The 22,423-nt window shown below is 49.0% G+C and overlaps 1 protein-coding gene across 3 annotated transcripts in view; it reads right to left on the bottom strand.

Moving 5' to 3' along the window:
- Positions 1-22,423, bottom strand: part of SLC26A7 (solute carrier family 26 member 7) — a 129,789-nt gene that overhangs the window by 81,740 nt on the left and 25,626 nt on the right. For all 3 annotated transcript variants that reach the window (XM_077493013.1, XM_077493012.1, XM_077493014.1), the window contains exon 4: positions 18,665-18,829. In XM_077493013.1, the coding sequence (XP_077349139.1) occupies positions 18,665-18,829 (165 nt within the window). The remainder of the gene's footprint in view (positions 1-18,664; positions 18,830-22,423) is intronic.

Raw genomic sequence — 22,423 nt, 5'->3', positions numbered from 1 at the left:
AGTGCATTACCATCCGTTTAATGCAGTATAGTTCAGTGCATTACTGCACGTTTAATGCAGTATATTTCTGTGCATTACTGCACATTTGACGCAGTGTAATGTAGTGTGTCGGTGCAGTTTTACTGCAGTATATTATAGTGTATCAGTGGAGTGTGTCTGTGAAGTGAGTACTCAAGTGTACCAAACACCACTTTCCATCGATTAAAGTGCATCCACGTACACATTTTTACATCTTTATTACATTTAGTTAATAAGCACCCCCCCATCACATCTGGGAGGACAACAAATAGAGGCAGAGGTTCCCATGAAATTGTGAGACGGCCAGCAGCGTATTTGTCCATGGGCAAAGGTGGATGTGGTCAGTCCTCAGGCGGACATCATTTCCTCTTTTTAGTGAAGTTGCCCATGCTATCCAGCCGCAGCATGCAGAGGAGGTGGGGGACTGGCTTACTAAACTGTCCTCATCCTCCTCATCGTCTATCACCCAAGCAGAGACTAGTGCACAATTTACTGCAGCTTCCAGAGTGGCTATACCTGCCTCCTTGTCCCCAGCTATTCCTGCCATAGCTCCAGCATTAGGCATGGAGGAGTCAGCTGAGTTATTTGAGCACATAATCAGCCACTTGCTCTTTGACGATGCAAAGCCATTACTTGATTCAGATTTTGGTTCTGAGGACAAGGAAGGCAGGAACATGAGCCTACAGAGAGGAGAAAACACTGGTACACAAATTAGCAGTCATGTTCCCCCAGCCACAGTTTATTGCCAAGTTGTCTCCAGTGGTAATGAGGATGGAGGAGATGATGGTGATGAGGTCACTGACGCAACTTGGTTGCCAGATAGAGCAGAGGAGGAAAGTGAGGGTGAGGCTGTCACGGTCGTTCCACTATCCCGGTCGTTCAAGGAAGACTTACCCGCAGGTTCCCCGTACAAGGGGATCGTCGGTGCCTTCGGACGCGGGTTGGCGCTAACGAACGCACGCGAGTGCACGTAGTCCCCAACAGGCGCACGCGGGTGCGCGTTGACACGAGCGGGCGTACGCGGGTGCGCGACGAGCCGAACGGGCGTACGCGGGTACGCGGGGTCACGAACGGGAGCACGGCTACCCGCGGGGGTACGCAAACGTACCGTGCGACCGTTCGTGGCGCCCAATTGCCTATTTAAGGGACCTGCTCCTGCTCCTCAGTGCTGTCCTGTCTACAGCGTTCCCGAGACTCCTGCTATCCGTTCCTGTGTGTGTGCTCCTGATCCTGTACCCGGCCTGTTCCTGGACCTTGCCTGTTTGCCGCCTGCCTCCGACCCTTTGCCTGATTGACCTCGCTTCTGCCTTCTGCTCTGTACCTCTGCTGCCCGATTGTTGCCGACCCAGCTCGTCCCTGACCACGCCTGCCTATCTACCTGAAGTCCAGCACCGACTACTTCTGCGGTTCCTGCCTGTTCACCTGTGCCAGCTGTCCAGCAGTTCCAGTCCAGCACCCAGCGCTGGTTGCACCTGCCGTTCCAGTCTACCTCCTGTTCCGGCTTGCCTACTACCAGCTATCAAGCCTGGCACTTGTGTCCTCCGGACTCCTGAATCCCTGTTCCCACCTCCAGGGGCTCTCGAGCCGGAGGCTTACGAGGCGCCGCTCCCTGCACGCTTGGGCTCTCCAACCAGGTACGTGACAGTACAGGACAGCCATGTCCGAGCCCTCGCAGGGAGCGACTCCAATGGATGAACTTTGCCACCATCTAGCCGGCCTCACCCAGGCCGTGAAAAACCTGCAAGAAGGCTACGGTCGTTTGGAAGAACGGGTTCAGGCCCTATCTGCCACAGCTCCAGTTGCCTCTGGACCTCCAGGCCCACCTTCAGTGGTCATGATGCCGCCAGAGCCAAGGGTCCCTACACCAGACCGTTTCTCCGGTAACCGGAATAAGTTCAGGGCCTTTCGGAATTCCTGCGAGCTCTTCTTCGCTCTTCAACCCCGGACCTTCTCCCTCGAGGCAACAAAAGTGGGGTTCGTTATCTCCCTACTAACCGACGAATCCCAGGCCTGGGCACATCGCCTTCTAGAACGAAAAGACCCCTCTCTGGACTCTTTAGATGCTTTCTTCCAAGCCATGTCTCGTCTATATGAGGACCCCCAGCTTGCAGCTACCGCAGAAGCAGCTTTACACGTTCTCCAACAAGGTCGCAGGCCAGTAGAAGACTACGTGTCTGAGTTCAGGCGCTGGAGCGCTGACACGGAGTGGAATAACTCAGCTCTCCGCTACCAGTTCCGCATGGGGCTCTCGGAGGCATTGAAAGACGAACTGGCTCGTGTAGGAACCCCCGAGACCCTCGAAGCGCTCATCGACCTCTCTGTCCAGATCGATAGGCGTTTAAGAGAGCGTCGTCTGGAGCGTTCCTCTTCCACTTCTCGCCCAGTCTGGATGTTGCCACGGGTTCCAAGTTCCAATCCACCGGTCCTTCCTGGTCCTTCTTCTCCGGATCTATCGGAACCTATGCAGCTGGGTCTACTTCGTCCATCTCTGACGCCCGAGGAGCGCCAACGCCGAAGAACTGGTAACCTGTGCCTCTATTGCGGGGGATCTGGACATTATGTTCGCACTTGCCCCGCCAAGTCGCGTAAGTGCCTTCTTATACCTCCTGCCTCTTCTCCTACTCCGCCTAGTACCAGTACCACCTCTCACCTGGCTGTGCCTCTTCTTTTACAGTTCTCCGGAAAGACTATCAGCGTCAACGCGATTATTGACTCTGGGGCCTGCAGTGGCTTTATGGACCTGTCCTTTGCCTTGAGAAACCACATTCCCCTTCGGCCTAGGGCAAAGGAACTTCCTATCTATTTGGCCGATGGCTCCTCTCTGAGATCCGGACCTGTAACCCAGGAAACATCCCCCCTTCGTGTCACCATCGCTGGGGACCACCAGGAGCACCTGTGTCTGGACATTATCGAGTCTCCACTTTTTCCCATAATCCTTGGCATGCCCTGGTTGAAGGCCCACAACCCCTTGATAAATTGGTTCACCGGAGGAGTTGAGTTTCCATCCGCCTATTGTCATCGGTATTGTTTTCCAGCCATCAAAACAGACCCTTCTTCTCTGCTCTGCTTGGAGACAGACACCGAGATCCGACGGGCGGTGCCCGAAGTCTATCATCAATTTATGGACGTATTCAGTAGAAAGGGCGCAGAGACTTTACCTCCCCACAGGCTATATGATTGCCCTATTGACTTGCTTCCGGGAGCGGAGATTCCCTTCGGGAGAATCTTCCCCTTATCTGAGACCGAGCTGGGAGCCCTGAAGACCTACCTGGATGATAACTTAAAGAAGGGCTTTATCCGGCCATCCACTTCCCCGGCAGGTGCAGGGATTTTCTTCGTTCAGAAGAAGGACCACTCCTTACGGCCATGTGTAGACTACCGGGCACTCAACAAAGTTACTGTTAAAAACCGTTACCCTCTACCGTTGGTGCCCGAATTATTTCAGAGACTGGGGTCGGCTAGGGTGTTCTCCAAGTTGGATCTACGGGGTGCCTACAACCTTGTCCGCATTCGCGAAGGCGATGAGTGGAAGACTGCCTTTCGTACTCGCTTCGGGCATTATGAATATCTTGTTATGCCCTTTGGACTCTGTAATGCTCCTGCTACATTTCAGCATTTCGTCAATGACGTCTTTAGAGAGTACCTAGACCTGTTTGTTGTCATATACCTTGATGATATTCTGATTTTCTCTCCCTCTTTAGTCGAACATCCGGAACATGTGAAGATTGTCCTGGCTCGTCTCCGCCTCCATGGCCTGTACGCTAAACCGGAGAAGTGCATTTTTGAGCAGCAAAGCATTCAATTCCTGGGCCTGATCATTTCAGTAAATGGAATAGAGATGGATCCTCAGAAGATCTCAGCCATCCTGGACTGGCCCGCTCCCTCGGACCGAAAAGGGGTCCAACGGTTCGTGGGATTTGCTAATTTTTACAGAAAGTTCATCAGAGGATTTTCATCCATCATTTCCCCCATCACTGAACTGACCAAACAGGGTCAAAGATTCCTGTGGACTCCTAAGGCACAAGAAGCCTTTGAAACCCTAAAAAATCTGTTTGTATCTGCTTCGATCCTGAGACACCCCGACGCCACGCTGCCTTATATTCTGGAGGTGGATGCTTCGGAAGTAGCCGTTGGGGCAGTGCTATCCCAGAGACAGGGACCTAAGTCACTTTTGTACCCGATGGCCTTCTTCTCCCGCAAACTTTCGGAAGCTGAGCGGAACTATGACGTCGGTGACCGGGAACTACTGGCAATCAAGGCAGCGTTGGAGGAGTGGCGCTACCTCCTTGAAGGTGCTTCCCACCCGATCCTGGTTTATACGGACCACAAGAACCTGGAATATCTTAAATCAGCCAAGCGACTGAAGCCAAGACAGGCTCGGTGGGCACTTTTCTTTTCCAGATTTGTGTTCCACATCACGTACAGGCCTGGGTCAAAGAACGTGAAGCCCGATGCTCTCTCCCGGATGTACAATGAATCAGTGGTACCTCCTACTCCAGACACCATTCTTCCCCCAGGAAACTTCCTTCTGCTTCAGGAAGATCTCCTTTCCCGAATTAAGCAGGCCTCCAGTGATCCGGCTCTATCATCTGACATCTCCTTAACCTTCAAAGACGGTCTTCTCTGGCACCAGGACAGAATCTTTGTCCCCCAGGAGATACGTACTGCGGTCCTCAGCTCCTGCCACGACCACCCATTGGCCGGTCACTTTGGGGTGTTCAAAACCACAGACTTACTCCAACGCACGTTTTGGTGGCCTCAGATGAAGAAGCACTGCAGGGAATATGTAGAGGCATGCACCACTTGCATCAGGAATAAGGGGAGTAAATCGAAGGTTTGGGGCTTGCTGAGACCATTGCCCATCCCGGATAGGCCATGGAAGATGATATCCATGGATTTCATCGTGGAACTGCCCCCCTCTGAAGACTTTTCCTCGATCCTGGTGGTGGTAGACAGGTTTACCAAAATGGCCCACTTTTTACCTATGAAGGGGACCCCGTCGGCCACAGAGATGGCCAGGACTTTTATTAAAGAAGTGGTAAGGCTCCACGGCGTTCCTGCTGACATCACCTCTGACAGGGGAGTACAGTTCACGTCCAGGTTTTGGAAAGCTCTCTGTGGGGCCCTGAAAATTGAACTTCGCTTTTCTTCGGCCTATCACCCTCAGACTAACGGCCAGACCGAGAGAACCAATCAAACGCTGGAGCAATATCTGCGTTGTTTCTCCTCCTTCTCCCAGGACGATTGGGTATCGCTCCTACCTTTAGCAGAATTCGCATACAATAATTCTATCCATTCGGCCACCAAACAGTCCCCTTTCTTTGCAAACTTTGGTTTCCATCCACTTTTTCTACCCGGTAATCTTCCCGAGTGTTCAGTGCCGGCGGTTCAAGAGGATCTTAATTTTTTCAGGAACAACAACAGGATTCTTCAAGAAACTCTGGCCAAGACCCAGGAACACTATAAGGAAGTCTTTGATAGGAAGAGAAGGGGCGAACTTAACCTCCAGGTCGGGGACCAGGTCTGGCTGTCTACATTGAACTTGAAGTTAGCTTGCCCTTCCAGGAAGCTGGGCCCGAAGTTTGTAGGTCCAGTCCCCATTCTGAGGAAATTAAATGAAGTGGCCTTTGAGCTGAAACTCCCGGGGTCATTCCGGATCCACCCGGTCTTTCATGTCTCGTTGCTCAAACCTGCGGTTCCGGACCCCTTTGCCGACCGGAGTACCAACCCCCCAGAACCCGTAATGATTGATGGGGAATTGGAGTATGAGGTTGAATCTATCTTGGACTGCAGGAGGAGACGTAACCAGACCCAGTTCCTGGTTAAGTGGAAGGGATATGGCCCTGAGGAGAATTCGTGGGAACCGGAGTCCAACCTGCATGCTAAAAGACTGATCCATGCCTTCAAGAGGGCTCATCCGGATAAGATGTTACAGTTGGGCATCCGGAGGTTGCCCCTTGGGGGGGGCAATGTCACGGTCGTTCCACTATCCCGGTCGTTCAAGGAAGACTTACCCGCAGGTTCCCCGTACAAGGGGATCGTCGATGCCTTCGGACGCGGGTTGGCGCTAACGAACGCACGCGAGTGCACGTAGTCCCCAACAGGCGCACGCGGGTGCGCGTTGACACGAGCGGGCGCACGCGGGTGCGCAATGAGCCGAACGGGCGTACGCGGGTACGCGGGGTCACGAACGGGAGCACGGCTACCCGCGGGGGTACGCAAACGTACCGTGCGACCGTTCGTGGCGCCCAATTGCCTATTTAAGGGACCTGCTCCTGCTCCTCAGTGCTGTCCTACAGCGTTCCCGAGACTCCTGCTATCCGTTCCTGTGTGTGTGCTCCTGATCCTGTACCCGGCCTGTTCCTGGACCTTGCCTGTTTGCCGCCTGCCTCCGACCCTTTGCCTGATTGACCTCGCTTCTGCCTTCTGCTCTGTACCTCTGCTGCCCGATTGTTGCCGACCCAGCTCGTCCCTGACCACGCCTGCCTATCTACCTGAAGTCCAGCACCGACTACTTCTGCGGTTCCTGCCTGTTCACCTGTGCCAGCTGTCCAGCAGTTCCAGTCCAGCACCCAGCGCTGGTTGCACCTGCCGTTCCAGTCTACCTCCTGTTCCGGCTTGCCTACTACCAGCTATCAAGCCTGGCACTTGTGTCCTCCTGACTCCTGAATCCCTGTTCCCACCTCCAGGGGCTCTCGAGCCGGAGGCTTACGAGGCGCCGCTCCCTGCACGCTTGGGCTCTCCAACCAGGTACGTGACAGAGGCACAACCCCAACAAGGCAGCCATCATGGAAGAGTAGAGAGCAGCCACCCTATCCCATCACATTGTGGAGCTTATATCTCCCAGCCCACTTCCCTCAGCTGTCTGGTCTATTTTTAGCACATGTGCAGCTGATCGCACTATTGCAATTTGCAAACTTTGTCTCAAGCACATCAAGTGTGGCAAAAACACCAGACATTTGGATACCACATGCTTGACAAGGCATTTAACCTCCCACTGCTCAGCCCATTGGCAAGAGCACCGGAAAGCCACACAAAAGGGGTGCAAATCTGTTAATCCTCCTTACTCACCTCAGTCTACCCTTGCTATACCTCATGCCATCTCAGCAGCCTCCATTGGCAGGGATGATGGTATTGCGCAAGGTGTCCCAGGTCCTTACAGCCCATCTGCCAGCAGTACACCACCAGCTGTAGACTATAGCCGGCAAATTTCTCTGCCTCATCTGCTGCAGCGAGAAAAAAAAAAGGTCAATGCCACCCACATGCCCAATGTCTAAATGCAAGCTTGCCAAAGCTGCTGGCTCTACAACTTCTGCCTTTCCATCTGGTGAATTATGCCCCCTTCTGTGAATTTACAGAATGTGCTGTACCACAATGGCAGGTTCACGTAAAGGCCATTCCAGCTCTATACCATTACATGGAAGGCAATGTTGTGGCATCGTCGGGCAAGGTAGTCAGCTGCAAAGTCTATGTTACTGCTGACACATGGTCCAGCAGCCATGGCCAGGGATGATATATTTTGTTCACAGCACACTGGGTAACTCTGCTTGGAACTTGGAAGGATGCAGGACAGGGCTCAGTGCTGCAGCTTGTTGTGCCCCCACGTCTTTATACAACAAGTGGTAATGATGTGAGATTTGTCAGTTCTACCCCCTCCTGCTCCTCCTCCATGCCCTCCTCCACTGAATTGTCCTATGAACCACAAGTATCCCCTAAGTGTTCAAAGGGCTATTCAATGAGTCAGGCTAAAAGGTGCTATGCAGTGCTTCAGCTGGTGTGTCTATGGTACAGTAACCACACTGGAGCAGAGATTCTTGCAGTTCTTAAAGGGCATGCACAGAGGTGGTTCACTCTACGCCAGCTGGAGCCAGGAATGGTGGCACAAACCTCAATTTGGTGGTGCAGCGTTTCCTAAATAGGTGCCCAGAGTTGGAAGATCTACTAAAGCAGGCCAGAAGAGTCTGTAGCCTTTTCAGGTGGTTATACACAGCCAGTGCTCAGGCTGGGTGAAATTCAGTGGGAATTCCACCTGGCTGTAAACCGCCTGATTTGTGACATGCCCACCAGGTGGAACTCAACTTTGGCAATGCTGCAACAGCTGCACATGCAGCAGAGGGCTATCAACGAGTACCTGTGTGAGTAAGGCACAATGACAGGCTCAGGCTGGCTTGGCTTTTTTTTCCCCACGCCAATGGCTGATCATAAAGGATGCATGCACTGTACTGTCACCATTTGAGGAGGCCACAAGAATGGTGAGCTGTGCCAATGTATGCATCAGTGACACAATCCCTGTTGTGTTCCTGCTGGAGCAGACTCTGCGTGGCATTATGAACAGGGCACTCGTGGCAGAGCAGTGGGAGAAAGAGGAGGACTTCCTTTCCTCTCAAGACCCACTTTATGCAGACACCATTGTTCCTACACCACAGAACACACAATAGGAGAGGGAGAAGGAGGAGGATTCTAGTAGTTTTGGAGGCACTGACGCAGCGGAAGACATACGTCAAACAGTAAGAGATGGTTTTCCATCCCCAGAACCCTTGGGAGTAGTGCGTGGCTGGAAGAAGGCTGTTCCAGATACTATAATCCTCAGTGACTCTGAGGAGTCTGCTTCTCATGCCTCCGCAAATTTGCGGCGCATGGGCTCCTTCATGCTTCAAAGCCTGCTAAAGGACCCAAGAATACATTGTGTAAAGGAAAAGGATCACTATTGGTTGGAAACCCTCCTTGACCACCGTTACAAGGTGAAAGTCTCAGAATTCATCCCATCCCCGCAGAAAGTGCAGAAGATTAAATTTAAGGACACCTTAAAGAGGAGTTTATTTAATGTTTTTATTGATTATGGTAGGTTGCAGTGTCCTGGTAAAATAGGATTTTTGTACTCACCATAAAATCCTTTTTCTCTGAAGTTCATTGACAGACACAGCACCTTTAATCTTGACCTTAGGGTTATATCACCACCTTCAGGAGAGGACTAGGCAGAACATGTAAAAACAGCAAAACTGCACAGTACTGTTCAGGGGGCGGTCCTACTGGCTACAACCCCTCACTCTGCTTTCAACAGTTCAGTTTGTCAAAAAGCAGTACAAACATAGATAGGAGAGATGGGTGCTGTGTCCGTCAATTAACTTCAGAGAAAAGGATTTTACGATGAGTACAAAAATCCTATTTTCTCTTTCATTCATTGACGGACACAGCACCTTTAATCTTAACCTTAGGGACGTCCCCAGTGTAAAAAAACTAGGGGTGGGAACAGCAAGAAAATAAACTCCATCCATAACTCAATGGAGGAGTTGCAACCTTAAACGTCCGCCTGCAAAACCTTGCGGCAGAAGCATGCATCCACAGATGTGCTCACATCAACCTTGTAAAATTTAGTGGAAGTGTGAACGGATGACCAGGTCGCCGCCTTACACACCTGGGAAATGGACGCTTGATGTCGGAAAGTCCAGGAGGCACCAATTGCCCTGGTAGAATGTCCCATGACAGGAAAGGGGGCACCCGCCCCCTTATGGCATAAGCCTGTACTACGGTCTGTCTGATCCACCTAGAAATGGTGGCCGACAAGACCGCCTGGCCCTTCTTCGGACCAGCCACCGATACAAACAGTGAGTCTGACCTCCGAAAAGGAGCTGTAGTAGACAAATACACCCGCAGAGCCCAGACCACGTCCTAAGAATGCAAAGCAACTTCTTTGGGATGTGACGGCCGAGGACATAAGGACAGATGCACAATGTCCTCATTTAGAGGAAAAGCTGAAACAACCTTTGGGAGAAACGAAGGCTGCGGGCACAGCACCGCTTATCCTTGTGGAGGACCAAGTAGGGAGACTTGCATGACAAGGCTGCCAACTCAGAAACCCTCCTTGCAAATGTAATAGCCACTAGAAAGACTACTTTCTGAGAGAATGTCAATAATGGAATCTCCCTAATGTTTTCAAACAACGGTTTCTGAAGAACTGAGAGAACCAACCACGAACGCAGCAGTGGTCGAACTGAAGGGGTCGCATGTCGAACCCCCTGAACAAACGTACTCGTCAATAAATGAGTCACCAAACGTTGCTGAAAAAAGACAGCCAAAGCTGATATCTGCCCCTTAATGGTGCTTAATGCAAGTTTCTGATCCACTCCTCACTGCAAAAACAGCAGGATCCTGGAAACGAAATACGTATGCAGACTTCACCCCATCCCCTCGCACATGGAGATGTGGGCCTTTCACGTACAATGATAAATCTTCAGAGAAGAGGACTTCTGTGCCCTTAGCATAGTGGAGATTACTGAATCCGACAGTCCTCAGTCCCTTAGCACCTAGCTTTCAACAGCCATGCCGTTAAAACCAGCAATAGTAAAACAGGATGAAGTATCGGACCTTGCGACAGAAGGTCCTCCCTCATCGGCAGCCGCCAAGGAACATCCACCACCATCCTGACTATGTAGGCATACCAAGGACGTCGAGGCCAATCTGGTGCAATCGGAATCACCAGAATTCCCTCGGCCTCCACTCTGCATAGCAGATGGGGTATGAGCCTCAGCGGGGGGAAGGCATAAATCAGCCGATAATGCCCCCATGGAGCCACCAATGCGTCTGATGCGTCCGCCCAGGGGTCTCTTGACCTGGCCACAAACCTCTGTTCCTTCCGATTGAGCCGAGAGGCCGAGAGATCCACATCTGGTGTGCCCCACCTTAGGAAATTAATTGAAATAAATCCGGATGCAGCAACCATTCCCCCTGGTCCAGCAGCTGACGACTTCCAGTTTTCTACATCCAGAATGTATACAGGTGACAGAGCCGGCACGCACCGCTCTGCCCATTTGAGTGACCTCCAGTGCTGCAGCCAAGCTCCTTTTCCCTGCTTGATGGTTGACATACGCCACCGCCGTGGCGTTGTCCGTCTGGATCCTGACCGGATGCCCCTGTAACCTCTGTGACCATGTGGAGAGGCACTGCCTGATAGCCCAAAGCTCCAGCACATTGATTGGCCGGCAGGATTCTTCCTGCGTCCAGCGACCCTGGGCCGACTGTACGCCCCAAACTCCCCCCCCCCCCCCGGGTAGTCAGGCTGGCGTCCGTTGTGATCACCGTCCAATGAAGAGGAAGAAACGACTTCCTGGACTGAAGGGCCAGAGACCTCAGCCACCAGAGAAGGGAATCCCTGACTAGCTGGCTAACCCGAATTTGACAATCCAGGGATGTCGGAGATTTGTCCCATTTGGACAGGATCCCTTTCTGCAAGATTCGATTGTGGAATTGAGCATGCGGTACCACCTCGAAAGTGGCTACCATGAGACCCAGAACTCGTTTGCAAAAACGCAGTGGCGACTACCTGCGGGACACCATTAACTTCGCCGCAGCTTGAAGAGTCTACAGCTTGTCTGAAGGGAGAAAGACTCTCGACTCTGAGGAGTCCAGAATCAAGCCCAGGTACTCCAGGTGATGAGTTGGCACCAACACTGACTTCTGGAGGTTCAACACCCAACCAAACTCCTGGAGAGTCTGTATGTTGATCGCCAAGTCCTCCCTTAATTCTGAGGCAGAAGCTGCTCTCAGGAGTAGGTCGTCCAGGTAACCCACGATTGCGATCCCTCATTGTCTTAGCAATGCCAGAATTGGGGCTAGCACCTTGGTGAAGATCCTTGGCGCCGTTGCTAGGCCAAAAGGGAGAGTTACAAATTAGTAGTGCTCATCCCTGATCGCAAATCGTAGTAACCTCTGATGCCTGAAGCATATGGGGACATGCAAGTATGCGTCCTTGATGTCCAAGGAAGCCAAGAAATCCCCCTGATGGAGTGCAGCGACCACGGAGTGAACCGATTCCATCCTGAACCTTTGTACTTTCACAAAGCAACTGAGGGTCTTGAGATCCAGGACTAGACGGACCCCTTCTTTCTTTGGGACTACAAACAGATTGGAGTAGAATCCAGGAAACCTTTCCGGCGTCGGCACAGATACTATCACCCCACGCAGCAGTAGGTCCTTTACTGCCCTGAACAGGGCCTGCCGATGAGCCGGAAGAAGATGAAAGTTGGAGGGAAAAAAATCTATTTGGTGGACAAGAAAGAAACTCTACCTTGTAGCCTGATGAAACCAGTTCAGAGACCCACTGGTCAGAATGGAGGGAGGTCCACCGGGCTGCAAACTCCCAAAGGCGACCCCCCCCCCCCCCCCGAGAGTCAGACGGGGGCAAACCTTCATGCGGCAACAGATTTGCTCACAGGCTTGTTTGGCTTGTGAAACCAGGGACGCTTTTGTCCCTCAGCAGGCACATTGTCGGACCCTTACCTGCCGAACCGGGCGGACAAAAAATACACTTCTGAGCGGAAAAGGGGGGCCCCTGCCTACGGTGTAGCTCCTTATCCTTTCTGTACTGTGGGAGCAAAGTACTCTTTCCCCCAGTAACATTCTTAATAATGTCAACCAGCCAGGCTCCAAATAGCCTCTCCCCTTGGAAGGGCAAATCCGCCAGCGCTTTCTTAGAAGCCTGGTCCACAGACCAGCATTTAAGCCAAATCAGGCGATGTAGCACCACAGCTAATACTGAGGCTCTAGAAACCAAAGGGGCCCTATCTAAGGCCACATCACAGACATACTTCAGGCCCTGCAACAACTGGTCTGCCAGTCTGTCGGGGAAACCTATTCCTTCTCCAACTCGTGGTGCAACAACTTAGCCCATTCAGTAAGCGTCTGTGACACCAGGGCCATGGCTAATACTGGCCGCAATGCTGACCCCACCACTGTAAACATGGACCGGACAACCGCCTCGGCCCTTCTGTCAACAGGGTCCTTGAAAGCAGGGGACCCTTCCACCGGAATTGTGGTTACCTTATTTAACTTGGATACTGGGGAGTCAACAACCAGAGGAGATGTCAATTTTTTCAGGAAACTCTCCTCAAAGGGTTAACGCACCGCCATCCATCTCGGGACTGAAAAGGCCGCTGCGGGCTTCCCCACTCCTTGTAGATAAACTTATCAAAATAAGTTAGGTAGGGAAACACCTTAGCAGTGTGGCCCGGCTTGTGGGACCCAAAAGGGACCAGCACCTCTGCAGATGCCCCCGCCGTATCCTCAATCTTTAGGGTATCCTGCACTGCTGTGATAAGTGCTACTAGCGCTTCTTCCTGCGCTGACCCGGACACGGAGTCATCCTCACTATCTGAAGGGTCCTGGTCCGCATCCTCTGAAATGTCAGAACAGGGGCCACCTGTCACAGTGAAACTCGAGTCTGAATCAGAGCTGTCCCCAGAAGACGGTGGGGCCCCCCTTGCGCTCGCATACCGCTTCCACCCTGGTCTGGGGAAGAAGCGCTAGCTTCTGACACCATGCTGACTCACTCTCACCTGTCACCACTAAGGACCTAAGGCAAGCCACAAAAAATGCCCACCCTCCTAGCTGCCACAGACTGAGGGGCCCCCCGCAGGACTCACTACCCTGACCCAGGTACTGCGCTGTGCTGCTGCTGTCTGCTCTCCCCTGTGCCAGCCACGTGTTCTGTGTCAATTTTGAGCTGTTCCAAAATGAAACAACCGTCCAGCGCTAGAGTAAAACAAAACTGAGGCTACTAAAAAATGGCCACCAGCCACCTCAGCAAAAAATGTCTGAGAGCGCCGGTAAAATGACCACTGGACTTGGTTAAGAAACTGGCTGCAGCTACAAGAAAATGGGCGCAGCCCCTGGAAAATGGCCACGGTTCCCGCGGCAGCCAGTCCCCACATGGCAACACACAGATACTATAAAAATGTCCTAAAAACAGGGATAAATTAGTAGACCACACACCGCCCAGCACAGCCCCCTGCCAGGACCCAGAGACCCCCAGAGGACCCCCGGCCAGGTATGTGCCCCGCACCCCCATGTACCCAGTCACACAGCGGCCCCTTAGCATGGGGAGGAGGGAAAGGGACAGGGTGAGAAGAAAGTGAGAGGGAGAGCCCCCCTAGTTGACCTCCCAGGGAATGCCCAGCTGCTCCATCCTGCCGAGACAGGTGGAACCATACTTACCCCTACTGCAGGGACTGCTGGACACATTCCACGGACAGACCCATCACCCGAGCAGTACAGGGTGGTTGTTGGCCACGACACACTGTGACACAGATAGCAGTAGCCTGGTCATATGTGTGCGCCGGAGCATATAGCTCGTCAGCCGCCCCTGCACCAGATGGGGCATGTCATAACCGACCCAACGCGTAGCTAAGGTCTGCACACGCTCGATGGCCAGGCTGGGAAGACTACCAGGATCTATATTATCCAGCTTGTCACCCAGCCCGGCTGTTGATTGTAGATCACAGGAATCAAAAAGCAGAAAAAATAAAAAAATTCCAAGGACCATTGGTCCCCACAGGGAGCCAGGTCCTTCTCCAAGACTAGGCAGAAAAAAACAGAGCTGCTGGAAGCAGAGTGAGGGGTTATAGCCAGTAGGACCGCCCCCTGGGCGATACTATGCAGTTTTGCTGTTTTTACATGTTCTGCCTAGTCCTCTCTGAAGGTGGCGATATAACCCTAAGGTCAAGATTAAAGGTGCTGTGTCCGTCAATGAACAAAGGGGAAACATAGTTTTGAGGCTTCTGTTGGTCAAGAGAGGAGCGGTGAAGAAAGTGATGCATTTCACAATTTTTTTAGTCCTCGCCGCCCAGGGCTGTCAGCTTTCACATCCCATTGGCAGCATCTGCATAACATGGTGGATGATTATCTAGGGGCAAAAACAGAGATGGAGAGCTTTCCAGTCAACAATCCACTGGCTTACTGGGTCATGAGAATAGACCACTTGTTAAAACTCGCCCAGGATGCAATTGAGCTGTTGGGCTGCCCTACATCCAGAGTACTTTCCGAATGGGTATTCAGTGCTGCTGGAGGTTTTGTTAATGATAATAGAATGCATCTGTCCACAGACTCCATGAATCAGTCATGGATTACCAGCAGCTATGAAGCCCCTGATGCCGATGTCACTGATTAAGTCTTTTTGGATGTGGAATCTCTGCAGGACTTCTAGGCTGCCTAGCGTTGTGGGTGGTGTTAATTTTATCTGGAAGAATATTTTTGGTGTAGGTTTTTTGGGCACAATTAACACCCAAAGATCAATTTTTCCACACCTGTTTGACAGGTGCATATCATTGCAATTTTTGACAGCAAGGCCAATTCTTGCTTTCATCAAAAGTATCTCTTTTAGGGTTACAGTGTGAAGGTGCCACCTAAAGACCCCTTATTCCCTCACAGTGACACCTAGCCCCATCAAGAGCATTCCAGTATTTTGTATTGCCATGCCATACTATTATTGTGTTAGAGTAATATATATATACACTACCGTTCAAAAGTTTGGGGTCACCCAAACAATTTTGTGTTTTCCATGAAAAGTCACACTTATTCACCACCATACGTTGTGAAATGAATAGAAAATAGAGTCAAGACATTGACAAGGTTAGAAATAATGATTTGTATTTGAAATAACATTGTTTTTACATCAAACTTTGCTTTCGTCACAGAATCCTCCTTTTGCAGCAATTACAGCATTGCACACCTTTGGCATTCTAGCTGTTAATTTATTGAGGTAAGCTGGAGAAATTGCACCCCACGCTTCTAGAAGCAGCTCCCACAAGTTGGATTGGTTGGATGGGCACTTCTGGCATACCATACGGTCAAGCTGCTCCCACAACAGCTCAATGGGGTTCAGATCTGGTGACTGTGCTGGCCACTCCATTACCGATAGAATACCAGCTGCCTGCTTCTGCTGTAAATAGTTCTTGCACAATTTGGAGGTGTGTTTAGGGTCATTGTCCTGTTGTAGGATGAAATTGGCTCCAATCAAGCGCTGTCCACTGGGTATGGCATGGCGTTGCAAAATGGAGTGATAGCCTTCCTTATTCATTTATTTAATGAAGATGCCAGTTGGGGACCTGTGAGGCGTCTGTTTCTCAAACTAGAGACTCTAATGTGCTTATCTTCTTCCTTAGTTGTGCAACGCGGCTTCCCACTTCTTTTTCTACTCTGGTTAGAGCCTGTTTGTGCTGTCCTCTGAAGGGAGTAGTACACACCGTTGTAGGAAATCTTCAATTTCTTTGCAATTTCTCGCATGGAATAGCCTTCATTTCTAAGAACAAGAATAGACTGTCGAGTTTCAGATGAAAGTTCTCTTTTTCTGGCCATTTTGAGCGTTTAATTGACCCCACAAATGTGATGCTCCAGAAACTCAATCTGCTCACAGGAAGGTCAGTTTTGTAGCTTCTGGAAGGAGCTAGACTGTTTTTAGATGTGTGAACATGATTGTACAAGGGTTTGCTAATCATCAATTAGCCTTCTGAGCCAATGAGCAAACACATTGTACCATTAGAACACTGGAGTGATAATTGCTGGAAATGGGCCTCTATACACCTATGTAGATATTGCACCAAAAACTAGACATTTGCAGTTAGAATAGTAATTTACCACATTAGCAATGTATAGAGTATATTTGTTTAAAGTTAGGACTAGTTTAAAGTTAGCTTCATTGAAAAGTACAGTGCTTTTCCTTAAAAAATAAGGACATTTCAATGTGACCCCAAACTTTTGAACGGTAGTGTATATATATATATATATATATATATATATATATATATATACACGGTATCTCACAAAAGTGAGTACATCCCTCACATTTTTCTAAATATTTTATTAGATCTTTTTATGTGGCAACAGTGAAGAAATTACACTTTGCACAAAGACACAAGCGTGTCTTGCCTACAGTCAAGTATAGTGGTGGGAGTTTCATGGTCTGGGGCTGAATGAGTGTCACCAGCACTGGGGAGCTACAGTTCAATGAGGGAACCATGAATGCCAACATGTACTGTAACATACTGAAGCAGAGCATGATCCCCTCCCTTCGGAGACTTGGTCGCAGGATAGTATTCCAACATGATAATGAGCCCAAACACGCCTCCAAGATGACCACTGCCTTGCTAAGGAAGCTGAGGGTAAAGGTGATGGACTGGCCAAGCATGTCTCCAGACCTAAACCCTATTGAGCATCTGTGGGGCACCCATAAATGGAAGGTGGAGGAGCGCAAGGTCTCTAACATCCACCAGTTCTGTGATGTCGTCATAGAGGAGTGGAAGAGGACTCCAGTGGCAACCTGTGAAGCTCTAGTGAACTCCATTTCGAAGAGGGTTAAGGCAGTGCTGGAAAATAATGATGGCCACACAAAATATTCACACTTTGAGCCCAATTTGGACATTTTCACTTAGGGGTGTACTCACTTTTTTTAGTGCTGGTATTTTTGCCTGTTAGTGCTATACAATGTTAATCTATGGATAGTGTTATAAATTGGTATTTGGCACCATCTAGTGGCCAGTACTGAATTGCAAGACCCCACGCGGCCATTTTCTTTCTCTTCTGGACGCATGGCCTGCCTGCAAGGAGCTGTGGGTGTGTGTGTCCCACAGCACTACGGCCTGCTCGGTGCGGAGCAACATCTGAAGCCAGAGGACTTCACACCACAACTTGCTGAAGCAGCAGTGTGGTCGGATCGGGAAGGTTCCAGAGGCACCCTAACGGAGGTAATTGAGAGCTCCTGGTGACCTTGCAAAACAGAACAGCGTGACGGCGTGGCCGCCGAAAATAGACTGAGATCCTGTGAAGCGGAGGCATCCATCTGTTTGGACCCAGTTTGGTGAGAGGGCTGCCGCCCATAATCCATAACGCACTTTTATACACTTAGACACAGGCCATCGTTGATGGGACCTGTAGTCCCACAGAGGAGGTTTCACACTAAGACTGAGTTAAAGCAGGCCTCAAGCCTATACTCCACTGAGAACTGACACTGTGTGATTTGGAGACAACTACACCGGAGGTAGTTATAAGTGTGCTACATCACAAGAACAGTTTCAATATTCATTCTAAACTATTCTTGTTGGTTAAACCCTGTGGATTACAATTACTTCAACACAATAGCTAGCAGAAGACAGAAGACCAAAGAATGCATTTTTTATTGCAAGGACTTGCATTCAATTACTATAGGAAAGGACTGCATTATAAAGCAGGGGAGCTCCCTAGCAATTGTAATGTATAGTGTTGATGGTTTTGCATAACTGTGTTTAACACAGCGTGCTGGAAGTGGGAAGGTGCCCGGAGCTAAGGCATTGTCACTTTGAGCATTGGTCCCACTTGAAGACATGCGTGCAAGAGTTACCCAATAATTCCTTATGTGTTAAAATTGTGGTGAACATCTACTGCACTGTTGCATTATGTTTGTGTGACATTGTACATATTGAAATTACTGTTTTATACCAATTTCAGTAAAAACACGTTCTGGTTAATTATAATTGGTGTGTTGTGTTGTTCCTTTTCCTACAGGTGGAGCAACAGATAGCCAGGTAAAGGTAAAGGTACACTATTGTGGTATTGTACATTGTGGGGTCATCTTCTGTTGTTAGCTGCACACTTAGGCTGCACCACAGCTGTGTCAAGAGGATTGAGCCAAGTTATTGGGGGTATAATAGCAGAGTGCAGGCCCAATCAAATATCAGCAGCTCCTTCGGGGGTCAGAGCTACACACATTTCTAGTGCTTTTTACAACTTCTCATTTATAATAAAATGGGTGAATCTGAGTTGATTACAAAGAATTTCCTTCATTTAAACAACCACAATCAAATGTAGCTTACATCACACAGACATAAGTTAACAAACCTACATAAAACATCCCCAATGGTCCAGATATATAAGGCATCTTCATTCCTAGCAGGAACTTGACTTGTGATGTCACCACGTGAGTCGCTGCTCCTGTTGTCATTGCACTGACTACAGGCTCTGAGAGGAGAAAAGTGACACACCCCAACTGCAGCAAAGACATTGACATCTGTTGAAAAATGGAAAACACAATTAGTAGTGCATACCCTCTTATCAATTACATACATTACAAGGATTTAAGCAAACATTTTTGCACAGTCCTACCTACTGCCTACACTGATTCCACACACTTCCTGACTACCACAGTCACTTCTTACTTTAGTGCTCAGTGGGAGGTTTGTCCCATTGCAGTGACATGATCCATCCCAGAACTGTAATCGGAGAAAAAGTAGTGAGTTAATCACATGAACAGGAAATACCACTTCCAGGGAAGCTCTATACATCAACTTTGTACAAAACACATCTATACAAGGTAGTCAAATGTTTCCAGTTTTATAAAGCCAACGCTGACTATCAGTGTAACTAGAAATGTAAATTGTATTAACACTAGATTCGGAAAAAGCTTGTGTAGTAATTATTCCTATAAACTAGTCATTGAAATTATAATTTACATATATCTTACTTTGAAAGAGACTCTAAAATGGCAAAGCCAGGCTGTGAGCTTGAGTTAGAAAGTTTCAACATTTGGGTCCATGAGAGAAGATATTCTTTAAGACATCAGAGATAGTCCACTCATAACTGAAATATGGTCTCTAGATTGGCTTTCTCAAATTCTTACCCTAGAGGAAATCATTGCAAGTCTCAGGGAACTGCTATTAAAATCCATTTAGTGGGGCAGTGGAACAAATTCCCCTTACTAGGGATGCACCGATACCATTTTTTTAACACTGAGTACGGGCACCGATACCTTTTTTAAGTACTCGCCAAATATCAATTACCAATACCTATCGCCTAGGAAGAGGGGTGGTTTGGGGGGAGGTAGGGAGTTGGGTGAGAGCAGGGTGGGGGGGGGAGTAGGTAGATAGTTGAGTGCAGGGTGGGGGGGTGTAGGTGGATAGGTGAGGGCAGGGTGGGGGGAGTAGGGGATAAGTGAGGGCAGGGTGGGGGGAGTAGGGGGATAAGTGAGGCCAGGGTGGGGGGGGAGGGAGTAGGGGGATAAGCGAGGCCAGGGTGGGGGGGAAGGGGGATAAGTGAGGGCAGGGTGGGGAGGGGATACCTGCACAGTGGGGGTTAGATCGCTGGTACACAAATTTGTAAAAGAGAAATTCTTAGAGAGAGCAGCACACTTTTGTTGGTGTGCTCTAAACTAAGTTATGAGTGCATACCCTGCTTTTATTAGAGCAATTGACAAGAGATGGCAATGATGTGTATACATAACAAACTCCAAAGAGCAGAAACCCTCATTGTTCTATAGGTGGCATTTATAACGCAGACATTGACACTGATTCTTCTCTGAACAATGGTAGTGTTATAAAACTATAAATTCTAGTTACTGTTACGTTCCTGATTTCACTGGAACTTTTTGCTCGAGTGCAAGTACTCTGTGTTCCAGGAATTTGTTCCTGAATGCATAGGGCTCTAAATGCGAATACCATTCAGAAGGCAGCAGAGGGCTGAGCACTGTAGCTTTGCCTCTCGGGTGCCCGGATTAGACAGACACAGGCTAAGGGCCCTAGTGTGCATGGAGCTTTCAGAAGCAGAAACAGTTTAGCACAGGTTGTCCACAAATTGAATCTATTGCAGTTTTATATCTAATAGATAGATATAATAAAATAGATAGGTAAGTCACCAAATCCTACAAGCTTTAAACCTAAGCTTCTATTCACATGCATTATCAAGAAAGTGACAATCTCAATTTCTTTCCTAAATCTAATTCCTATCAAATCCAGCATTAGTCTAGCTCACCCACCTCCTTCTACCTGCACAGACTTTTTGTCCTTTCAGAGCACCAATTTAACCCTAAAATTCCAGTATTCTGTTACAGAGAACATATGATGAATTAGTATGTATTAGTCTTGATTTACTAAAGGACTAGAACATGTCCACGTTCAAAGTGCATTTTCTCTTATCATAGCAAATGAGGTGACACAAATAAAGTTTAAAAAAAACAACGTTTTTTGCTTAAACATGATTGGAGTGAAGACAGCACAATTTTACCGAGTTAGCTAAGTTGATTTTCTCTTTGCAGAAGGAATTTTCACTTCTTTTAGTAAATGAGATGAAGTTTAGCTGACTTCAATAATCCAAATTGTGAGCAAAAAATCTTTTTTTTTTTTATCTCCCATGCTTTTGATTGGGTATTCTTTGCAATGTGAATTTTCACTTTCTTTCACCACTCTACTGATTTAGTAAATCAACTCCACTGTCTTTATTTATCATGAATAGTAAAAAAGTTCAAATATAAAAACTAACAGAGAGAGGAGACCTGGGAGAGGGAGAAGACAGCGGAGAGAGGAGAACCGGCGGCAGGAGATGACAGCGGAGGGAGAAGAACTAGTGGCGGAAAAAGACATCAGCGGAGGGAGAAGAACCAGAGGATGAAGACATCACCGGAGGGAAAAGAAATTGGAATAAGAGACTCCGGAACTGCTTTCATAAATGACTTTATCAAAAACCTGTGTACTGTTTTTATTTTTGACACTTTTTTTGGGTGAATGGGTACAATGCACCCCATACTCATTCACATAGAGTGTGGGGCCGATATCTGGGGGCTTCCAGATTCTGATATGCCCCCTGACAACCAGCCAGGGTCATCGGGAAGAGGCCCTTGTCCCACAAGGTGCTTTGGGGTGGGAGGGCTTGCTGAGGGCATGTAGCCTGGAATGGTCAGGGGGGGGCGCTTGCTCACCCCCCCCCCATTCCTGGCCTGCCTGGCTGCATGCTTGGATAAGGGTCTGGTATGGATTTTGGGGGGGGGCCACACGCCAATGTTTTTGGCGTGGGAGTTCCCCTTAAAATCCATACCAGACACTTCTGGTATGCTCTTGGGGGGAACCCCACACCATTTTTTTTTCATTTTGGCAAGAGTTCCCCTTCAAAGTCCTCAGTGTACAAGCAGCACCGCAAGTCGAATCATGGTGGGACTTCTACTCAAATCAATGGGCTCTCATAGGAAACCAATGATTTTGAATAGAGGCAGAGAAATGCTGCTAAAAGCTAGTGCGGCTAAACGTGTATTAACACCAATGCAAAAAGCTCCTAAAAGCAAGTTTTTAAAGATGCTTTTTATTGGCACTGGTAGTGGCTTTGCAGCTCATTTTTTCTAACGCCCTGCGTCTATGAGGCCTAAATATTATGTATTTTAATTTCAAGCCAACAAGTTGAAGTTTTAGTTCATTTTACACATTTTCCTCTGTTGTTGAAAATTTGCATACAATTGACTGAGTCAGAGGAGTGAGTTGTTCCTTATTGGCCAGCTCCATCCATGAGTTCTGTTAGAAGAGGTGAGCCAAAAGGCAGAATGCTATTGCTGTACTGACTTTCTGGCAAACCTATAGTGCTGTGGGAATCCTTTTTGCTATGTTTTAAATGTTTTTTATATAACAAAGACAGTATATAAAACATAATTTCCTGGTGCCTCCATGGCAGCATACCTGTGATAAGCTATAAAAATGACAACCATATCCCCCCTAGCATTCTCCTTTTTTTCCTCACACTTGATGTATAGTGTCAGTACGTGGTCTTACCTCGGCCTGGTGCAGCTTCCGTCTGGGTTCAGGCCTTTCCCAGATGCAGTCCCCTGTCTCGGGTTGCTAATCAGCGC

Source organism: Lithobates pipiens, unplaced genomic scaffold, assembly GCF_037356315.1.
Source record: "Lithobates pipiens isolate NorthernLeopardFrog02 unplaced genomic scaffold, aLitPip1_a1.2 Scaffold_19, whole genome shotgun sequence".
NCBI classification, from domain to species: Eukaryota; Metazoa; Chordata; class Amphibia; order Anura; family Ranidae; genus Lithobates; species Lithobates pipiens.
The sequence above is the reverse complement of the archived record's forward strand: the minus strand, read 5'-3'. Positions and strand labels throughout refer to the sequence as shown.